Consider the following 10,737-nt stretch of genomic DNA (forward strand, 5'->3'; position numbering starts at 1 on the left):
TTGACATTATCGATCATAGTCTGGTGCTGGAAAAATGTATGTGTAATGGCTTTACACCCCCTGCTATAATGTGGATAAAGAGGTACTTGTCTAACAGAACACAGAGGGTGTTCTTTAATGGAGGCGTCTGTAGTGTCGAGATAACGGTGCTGACATGCTGTGATGACAAGAAATCCGCTGATACTGTCCTTGATTATAATGGTTTATTACATCTAAGATAACAGCATCAATTTACAGACTCCTGCAGACATCTGGAGAACAACTGACCCAATCTCTAATATGTTATTTCTCCCCTTCCTTTGTTCCAACCATGGTATTTATAATATGTAACATAATATGGGTGTTTTTTTCATAGGCCAATCCCTGGCCTTCACATAACAGACTCTCCTCTGTTTTAGAGGGCCCCTATAGTAATGCTTTCCAGATGTTTCCGCAAGCAGAATATGCAAACCTCAGCCAAAGTCATAGAATCTTCAGATACTACATATTTCCCCCCTTCGAGACTAATTAAGTCTCGAAAACAAAAAGAATTGGATTATGACAAATCTTGTGTAACTTTAACAATAAAACAAAATGTATGTAGTGTGAACAAATTTTTATGAAGTGTAAAGAAATCGTTATGGAGTGTAAGAGCGAAAAACCTGTCTGGCAGCTTTCTTTCCAAATATCCATCAATCAATCAAGACAGTAAAGTTCTCTCACGGCCCCTCTGCCCCAGGCGACCACCTAAGTACTCCAGATCAATTCATACATCTTTATCAATGCATTTTAAACTATGATGCAATTGAATACACATGAAAGCCTCAGAAAACAAAATACAATCAAAAATGTCCACATTCAGGCTGGTCGACCCATTGGACCCTCCTGTGGATTCTCTCTGTCCCTGCCTAGACCCAATATCCCTAAGCATCCACGAAAAAACTAAAACATCTGAGGTCCCCACATGTACCCAACAACAGAAAACATCATTCTTCAAAAATTAATACAGAAAGAATATGACACAAATTATGTATTACACATGCAAATATGTCTATATATCATTGCAGACACTGGAATGTAGTCCACTACACTGCATCTCCTCAGCAGTGTCGACTTTCAATGCAACGTTGATGATGGAATCTGAACATTTCCACACCTTCCTTGTTCCACTTCCTCCAGTCCATTCATATTGTCCATGTTTGAGTATTTGAACCCCCTCTACACATTCCCCCATATGCTTCTGGAAGAAAAGAAAACACCAACCAGTATCTTTTTCAAAACAACACATGCAAATTAAAACATCAATATCAACAATAATATAAAAATGATATATAAAATGATATATAAAATGAATCACATTCCATTTCCCCCCTTTGATTCATAAGAAAATACTAAATATCACAACAATATGTAAAGACATGTGAAAAATGATCGGGTATTCAACATTTCCTAGAGTTACTTCAACACTAGTTTTCATAACTTTTTAGTCTGACTTTTTTCCCAATTTTACCAAAAACCATTTCACTGATTTATCCACAAAACTCTCTCCCACTAATTTGAGGATATTTGATCGGGAAGTCCCCACCTGCTTATGACTTCTTTACACTAGTTGGACATCTTATTCACCTCTTGGTGTAGGAATGTAACCAAGAATAACAGTCACACCCCTGCAAACATTATTTTTCAGACAGATTGTGCACCTACCTATGACATAGTCAACCTGTTCAAGCAAATATGGTTCCCAAAAACCGTACTCCTTTGTGATTTTTCTCCTAACCTCCGCCCTTGCAACATGAGCTAACCCATGTGCTTCCTGAATCATCAGACCTAATAGGTCTAGAGGCACTACTATCAACCCCTCATCGTTTCTCCAAAGACAACAAACATTCTGGAACTTGTTGCAACATCTCCTCTTTCATAGGGTCTGAATCCATCTTCGCACTGCAAATAGATTCATGTGTCATCCATACAGCTTGTGGCTCTCCTAGTCCTTGAGCCGAAATCATGATTTTGAGAAATCACTGATCTTCACTCCTCCAAATCCCCAAATACTCTTTCATCGGTACAAAAACAGCTTTCTCTGCTTCTGTCATAATTTCTCCTATTTGCTTCTGCTCATAGCCTTCAGAAACCAACAAGGTCACATGTGGCACACTCTTCTCAATCTCAACTTCTTTATCCAGATAATCGTTTGTGTTTATCTTCATAGCTGCTCCTTGTGGTCCTAAAATTATGCAACATGAGCTGAGTTGAACTTTCTTTGGTTGATGACTCAACCATTCCTCTGAGTTCGATTGGGCAACATTCTTGAAATACTTGAGCTTACAATGAAATGGATATACCGGAAGCCTCGCATCTGGCATATTTGCCACAATGAATTTCTCCCATATCTTAGCCTGCTTCAAAAAATCTTCACTGAGATTTCCAATCCAGAATACTGAAGAAGAATCCATCTCTGTCATCATCAACAATTGGTAAACCTTTTCCTTTGGCACTTCTACCAGACAGCCGTCTGGTGTACATTTTATTGTACAGTCAATTTACACAATACATCTCTTCCCAACAATGCAATAGGTGTATGTTCTGATACCAGTATGGGTATTGTAATTTTCTGATTTTCATAGCAGAGCTCAATTGGTTCCGTAAGAGGAATCAGCTGTTTCACTCCCTCAAATCCTTGCTCCGGGCCCCTATAAGGGTTCACCTGTCCTCCAGATGATATTGACTGGCCCCTGTATCTTCCTCTGAAATTCCCTCTGGTGTTTCCTCCTGGCCCATTACACTCACAGCAAAGTGACCAACCTGTCCACAATTATAACACACTTCTGAAGATTGCTGGAAGTATGGCTTAAATCTTCCTCCTCTTCCTCTTCCTAAGCCTTCTCGTCCTCTTCCTCTCCAATTATGTGTCTGTCCAGAAACTGTCTATGGATATGAAACAACTGGTACCGCTATTGGTGGCTGGTACAATTGCGTTTGGAACTGGTTCGGTTGAAGCTGTGGCAGTGATTGTTGATTTGGTGCACACTGATTCTGCATAACCAAAGCTTGTTTCTTCTCCTTCTTATTCTCCACCAGTTGTATTTGATTGAGTTTTCTGAGAGTTTCTTGATCCTGTTCTTTCTGGTTGTGTTCCTTTTTCCGGTACAGATCCACTTGATGGGCTATATGATCTTTATAGACACCTTTTGTCATGCTTCCAAGTCCAACCACCTCTGCCAGTTTGCTCCTTACTGGTGAGGGCAGTCCCATCTGCAGTTTAGCTCTCAAAATTGACTGCTCAATTTGACTCACATCTGGATCATTTCCGGTAATATTTCTTCACACTTGATGAACTCTTGACACATAGGCTCTCGGATTTTCTTGTTGTCCTAGTGGGTCAATCAGAATGTTGTCAGGATGCACATTTGTTGGAAACGTATCTTTCAGTCCTCTCCACAGCCGATTTCTACTTGCAGCCAACAATTCAGGATCATTCACTGCAGTCCCCACATATCGATTAAGTCCAGCTCTCTGAAAAATGTATTCCATACCTGGAATCCCAAGGAGATTAGCCAAAAGTCTCTTAATGTCTCCTATGGCAGACTGTGTTCCCACCATAATTTCTTCCAATTTTGAAATCCAAGGATATGCTCCATCTTGAAGAGTAGGCAGCTTCTCAAGTATATCTGACATATCGGTATTCTTCAAAGGCTTATACTCCAGGTTCTGTCCTCGAATTATCACTGGCATCATCTTCTTACTTGTGCTCTCTTTTCTTGTAGGATAAAATCCTCTTGAACATGAAGCACCTTTAATCTCCAAATCTTTATCGCTGTCTCCATCTTCACTTTCATCAGAGATCGAATCTCTTGTATTCTTCTTCTTCCAACTTCCATCACCCCTTCTTTCCGCTCTGGCCAACCTCCGTCTGATCACAGGGTCATATCCACCCATGATTTCTTCTGAATCACTCTGATCATCATCATCATCATCATCTTCAAGTTCCATCCTCCTGAACCTCACTCCACCCTTAGTTTCCAGACATCTCGTTTTCTTCTTACTTTTGGAGTTTGGATTCATCTTTATGGTCATTTCTGCTTGTCCTCTCTCTATTATTCGTTCATCTTCATCTCTGATGCAATAATCACCCTCCTGAATGATCATTGGAAGCCGTCCTTAAACTCTACTTCTTCCTCGTAAGGTGGGGGTCTTTTTGTTGTTCTGCTTGTCCTTTTTCCCCAATGTAACAACTCTTTTATATTCCTTTATTGTGAATTATTTTATTATTATTATTATTATTATTATTATTATTATTATTATTATTTTAAACCAATTAATTTGTAAACAAAAAAATACTTTAGACTATGTAGCTTGTTTCCCTCCTTTTTTATTTTTTCATTTTAAATTAAATTAATTAATTAATTAATCAATATATTTATTTATTTTTATTAATTAACTAATTCATTTTTATTTAATTTAATTTTACCAGATTATTGATTAGTGGCAATCTTACCACATCCAATCAGGAAAAGTAAAGGAAAGTAGTCAACTTCAGAGCAATCCAAAAAAGAAAGACCTGTAATCCAGCAACACTACAGCACTCACAAACCAATTGCTTAATAAGCACCCAATTACCTTAATTTTACAGAATAATGTCAGTGCTGGATTTCCAACACAACTCTAATCAAACCAACCCATTCACAAAAAAATCCAATGTGCAATTCTTAATTACATCAATTGATCAGTCTGTTGCCAAGTCCCTGTTAAATTGTCACAACATGAAATATGCTAGGCACACACAATATCATATATGGGAAAGTAAGTTTTGTGAACAGAGCAGTACTGGCCTTGATTGGACTGGATCCGGGGCAGCACACACTGTCGCGTGACGCATTGGTCAGCACCTCCTCTCTCTCTCTGTCTCTGTCTCCTCCTTCTCGTCTCGCACATGACAGAAGAACAAAAGGAACAGACAAGAATTTAGTCTTTTATGCACTCACTGGGTTATTTCAACCATACAATACCCTTTTAGACATACCTATGTTCACATTCGTGCTAAGAAATAAGCAAACAGCTTAACTCAGGAATATTATAAATAGCCCAATAACATTTTTTTTATTATTATTTTTTTATCCGTCAACATATCTCTCATTTATAAATTCAATGGATCTCAATCAAATAGTTTAATAATTAAGCAACAGACACTTATCAAACAGAATACATTATTTGTGTGTAAGTCTCCCCCTTTCTTCTCTGTCTGCATGTCACAGCAGCTCAGTGCAGGCAGGGGAGTGGCATGTTTGCTCTACGTAACTCTAAACTCATAAAATCCCACGCATGCGTAGCTCATTCACCAATGCGATTTCAGAGTGAAAGGAGCTCTCCCAAGCAGCTCTCTCCAAGCTAAACAACAGAAAGCAGACAGACCAGCTGTCCCTCCGTTATTTCCAACACAGACAAACAAAACTCACAAACCAACACAGAACATAGAACACAAATCCTACTTCAAAGTTACTTAAGTTTACCACAATCTATTTTCTTATCCATTACCCATAATCATCCTCCCACGGGCTCATAGTTTTTTTTAACAATTATTAAACGTTCTCTTTTATAGAGACTCATTAGATTTTAACCTTAACTAACATATTTCCTTACAAAAAACTAAAACCCCTGTTCTCAACCAAAACATACATATGTATATATCTCTAACATAAATCTTATCATAACATGAGTCGACACACAGCTGAAACACAACAGAGACGTCTTTATTTTTAATTATTTTTTCACACACACACACTCTCTTTCCTAACACGCACACATTAAAATAATTCAATCAACAAGAATGCATTCATTCATACGATACTCTAAAGCATGCTACCGTTGCTCCTTATTTCTCATCGTTCCTTCCTAAATTTCTGCTACCTCGAGTTGCAGAAATTCAATGAGAGGTTACTTCGAACATATACCTCGTCAACTATATGTCGAGGGGTAACATGCAATGGAATGTATCTACCACAAACTCCAGTTCCCAGAACTGACCTTAAAAATCAACCTAGTGAGTTTTCAGGATTTTCGGCCCATCCTAATGATCGCCTCTTTTGAGGGCTTCCGTAGATCAGCGACGTCCTAATTTGTATAAATGTTTCCTTTTTTCCTGGCCTTATTCCTTCATGCTATTCCTGGACACTCCTTTAAATTTTATTCAAGCCAAATATCCCTGTGCCCAGTGTTAACAATTCCTATAGACACTCCCCCCTGTTTGCGTTGTTTTCAACGCAAACAAATTTAGAAATTTAGAACGGATTCTCATCACACAGCAAATAACAGCAAAGCGCACACACAAGTCCTTTGACGGTGCAGTCCTTCAACGCACACACACACACAAGCACACGAACTGACCAGTGCCCAAAGTGGTGAGAAAACTCACCCTTATCTGCCGGACTCTGGAGCGAGAGTCAGCTCGGCGCCCATGAATGGAACGCTGAGAAAAGACGCAACACGGCCCAAATTCCTCGTCACCATTAATGTAGTGTCGAGATAACGATGCTGACATGCTGTGATGACAAGAAATCCGCTGATACTGTCCTTGATTATAATGGTTTATTACATCTAAGATAACAGTATCAATTTACAGACTCCTGCAGACATCTGGAGAACAACAGACCCAATCTCTAATATGTTATTTCTCCCCGTCCTTTGTTCCAACCATGGTATTTATAATATGTAACATAATATGGGTGTTTTTTCATAGGCCAATCCCTGGCCTTCACATAACAGACTCTCCTCTGTTTTAGGGGGCCCCTATAGTAATGCTTTCCAGATGTTTCCACAAGCAGAATATGCAAACTCTCAAGTCAATGGAGACTGTGAACTCAGTACAGTAGGTCAGATTCAGAAATAGATAAAGACAGTTTTCGTTCAACCTTTTTCTACCCTGTCTTAGATCAGATGCTCAATGAGCTTAACAGACGGTTCTCTAGCAAACACTGTGACATAATGAATGGCATCCAAACTCTACACCCCAAAAGTGATGCATTTCTCAAAGAGAAGTCCCTGTTTTCATTTGCTAGAATGTATGATTCAAATATTGAGGACTTGGGGCATGAACTACATCAGTTCAGAAGAATTTTACAATGGAAAATACAGAGTGGCATGCAGAGACCCTCCAGTGTAGTAGAGCTAGCGTTATTCATTGAGCCTTATGAATACGTTTTCTTTGAGCTCTTTAAACTGTGCAAAATAGCTGTTTCAATCCCTCTTAGTACCGCTTCTTGTGAACTGCGTTTTTCTACACTAAAGCTGGTGGAAATGTATCTTAGGTCCACAATGTCAGATGAGAGATTAAGCAATTTAGGTGTATTAAGTATTGAGTCAAGGAGGGCAAAGGCCTTGAATCTAGATGAATTTGCTGATCTTTTTGCAAGAAACCACAAAAACTGTAGAATACAGTTGATGTAACTGATTCTGAATATGTAATGCAATGTAAAACTGTAATGTAAGTGCCAATAATAAATAGTTGAATGATTATAAACATGGTCTTTTGCCTATTAATGCCTGCAATGCAGTGATGAAAACGACATGACAACAATAATGTCTGATGTAACTGGCCCCTCTAACAGTACAAATGGTCCCAGCCTGGCCCCTCCAGTTGAAATGGTCTAGAACCGCCACTGCTTGGTATCATCTTTTCTTTCTTCCTGTCTGTATTTTCTGTCCCTCTCTCTTTCTTTCACTGCCTCAAATTGTCATCCTCCATTTTGTCTTTGTATTTATTTCTGTCTCCTCGCCATCTATCACTCTCATTGCTTCTCTCTTTCTCTGTCTCTTGGACTCAGACGACCATGCATTCATTTACCTCTCGTCACTTCTGTTTCTTTCTCTCCCTCTCCCTCTCCATCCCTCTCTCTCTCTCTCTCTCTCTCTCTCGTCTCCCCTCCGCCTTCTTGTTTGACTTTGACTCCGTCGTCATGCTCCTCCCCCACCATTATTTCCCCCTCCTTTCCTTTCCACTCCAAAACACACCTTATTTACCCCTGTTTACCCCATGTATACTCTTGTGCTGATTCTGAAACCCAATACCGCAATCCATTTCTTTACCGCTGCAACAAACTGTTTTTTTACCACCCACAACCACCACCACCAAACCTGCATCAAACACTTCTCCTTTACACTCCTCCCAAACTCTCCACACCCCTGCTGACACTAAACTAGAGGCAGCAGCCCTGGCAGCCAGCCCAGACTCCCCTTTGGCTGAGGAATGGGATAAGCTGGAAGGGTCTCTGCTACAGCAGGACCTCAAAAACTATAGGCCAAGAGGTAACGCTTTAAAATCACAGGTATCCAAAATGGAACCCTGTTAGCTTTTTGTTTTGCCTAATCCGTCAGCCAAACATTTCAGGTTCTCGCAGCTACATGACATTGCATGTTGGCGGTTGACACTCCAACATACCACCCACAGAAACTTGGACACTGAACACACTCACACATACACTATAGATGACAGCAAATCACAATTATTACCCACTTTGTTCACTGTGTTGTGTCTGTACAGTATGTTTGGTAGCGGTTTAAATATCACCCATGAATTGCCCTTATGTGTTAATGTAAGTGAGTTTGACTAGTGGAATCAATAGATAGGTAGGGAAACAATATCACCAAGCTATTGAGCTAAGGGTGAGTAAAACTGTCATTCGAATATCAAGGCCCAATTGCATTCTATTGCTCAGAATATTATTCAGAATAACCTTATCTTTTTTTTGTTAACCTAATCTCTGCCTGATGCACCACAATTACATCATATTAAGTATAAACTCAATGACATTCTTATAATAACTGGTCATGTACTGTACACACACCAAATATTTGTCCATACATGTACAAAGAGTAACAAAAGTCATATTATGAAACAAGGATATACATTGTGTTTTCCATATTTAATGGTTGTGTAAGATGTGGTTGTGTGTGTGTGTGTGTGTGAACCAGGCAGTGTATTTGAGAGACTGTGGTCAGTGTGTGTGCGCGTACATATGGATGTGTGTGTGGCAACGTGTGCAGCGTGGGGCAGCTGCATTGAAGTACCCCAATAACAGTTGAAGGGTATCAGGAACAGCGGGTCACGTGTTGTCTGATGTGCTCTGTGTTGTTGTCTCTCTCTTCAGGTTGTGTCATATCACGCGTTTGTATGTGGGCTTATTCATTCTTACACTTTACACTGTGTCTCTGTCCTACTCCCAATGCCATCTGAGTGTTGGGTTTGTGTTTATGTTGCTGTTGTGTGTGGCTTTTACTGTGTTATTTCTTTGTGCCACTGGTGCCCTCTCTACCCAGCTGACATTCACCCTGACAGATAACAAAAGACATATCGCTCTTTGGAGAAATTGCCCTTTTGCACTGGCCGAAATGTTCAGTCTCAAAGATTTCTATCATGATATATGTACATATTCTAGCTATACTTAGGGCATGCATAATGGATGCTTTTGAATACGATGGTGTACTTTCAAGGGTCAAAGGTCAGTGGGTCAGCAGCCTCCGAGGTCACAGGACTAGAACAACATTTTCAGCCATATTTTCATATGGCTCTTCTCAGCATTGTAGTCAAATGTCACACATTGATAGTCAAATGTGACAAACTAACATCATTGCAATGCTGATTTGACAGAATGTTGTGTTTTAAAGTGTGTCGTGTTTCAAAAACACTATTCCTTGGACCTCCAACTGTGTGCTTTCAGTGCCTAGTGTAGTTAAAAAGGTCAGGCAGGACTTCTTGTCTGTACTGTAGTGCCCTGAGTAGTTCAAAAGCAATACAGTAAGCTGCACTTGGTGACTGAAACACTGACTGATTCTGACATCACACTGCCAGACAGACACTATGACAGTCCGATTGACTGACAACTGGCTACTTGCTATCTAAGGCAGTGTTTCCCAACCCTGGTCCTCGAGTACCCCCAACAGTACACATTTTTGTTGTAGCCCTGGACAAACACACCTCATTCAGCTCATTGAGGGCTTGATGATTAGTTTACAAGTTGAATCAGGTGTGCTTGTCCAGGGTTACAATAAAAATGTGTACTGCTGGGGGTACTCAAGGACCAGGGTTGGGAAACACTGATCTAAGGTAAGCAAGCCTTGAGCTGTTGAACTCCTCTCTTGGAAGACCCTGACTGCTTTGGTGATATATTTTTAATGGTTCTTTCTTTGTATAAAACCTCAATTTAATGCCGCAAATCCCTCTTTAAAACCAAAAAGGACGCAATTTTAAGCAGGAAGCCAGAAGCACTAGAGGGTGTTAGGATGACATTCAATGTTTACTGAATGAATCCTCTTATTATCATGGTACAAGGGTTTGGTTTGAGAGCAGGCTATTACACTTTAGCATCAAGAACATTTTAGGAGTTAGTCTTTCCCCTTTACGATTTTTGTGCCAATTCTATACGCCAACCTTCAGCTCTCAAAATTGCATAAAATATTTATATCTGTAGGGTGACTCAAGGACCACAGAGCCTTGACCTCCCTCTGTAACCTGAAATGTGGAACATTTAATAGTAATGGAACATCATTGCATCCATGTGAAGTTGAACCAAAAATCTAATTGAATGCCAAATGGCTAGGAAGGAGGTGAACAAACCCAAAGAGAACACTATTAAATCACTGGAGCTCTGTTTGAATACCCATGCTAACATACTGTATACTACATACTTAATGAGTATATACTATTAGTTCATTTTAGTATACTGTAAACTTACGGTATCCTTTCAGTTGAGCGTACTAGTGCTTCAC

General features: G+C 39.7%; 1 protein-coding gene across 1 annotated transcript in view; it reads left to right on the top strand.

The window, feature by feature from the left end:
- The window catches only part of LOC311101092 (voltage-gated potassium channel KCNC1-like), a gene marked incomplete at its 3' end in the record, with an annotated part of 64,778 nt that extends 55,573 nt beyond the window's left edge, over positions 1-9,205 (top strand). Inside the window, exon 4 of the mRNA XM_084142148.1 lies at positions 9,120-9,205. Within this exon, the coding sequence (XP_083998274.1) occupies positions 9,120-9,205 (86 nt within the window). The remainder of the gene's footprint in view (positions 1-9,119) is intronic.
- Positions 9,206-10,737: the final 1,532 nt, after the last annotated feature.

The sequence above is a fragment of the Coregonus lavaretus genome (assembly GCF_964263955.1).
Source record: "Coregonus lavaretus genome assembly, chromosome: 25".
Lineage (NCBI taxonomy): Eukaryota > Metazoa > Chordata > Actinopteri > Salmoniformes > Salmonidae > Coregonus > Coregonus lavaretus.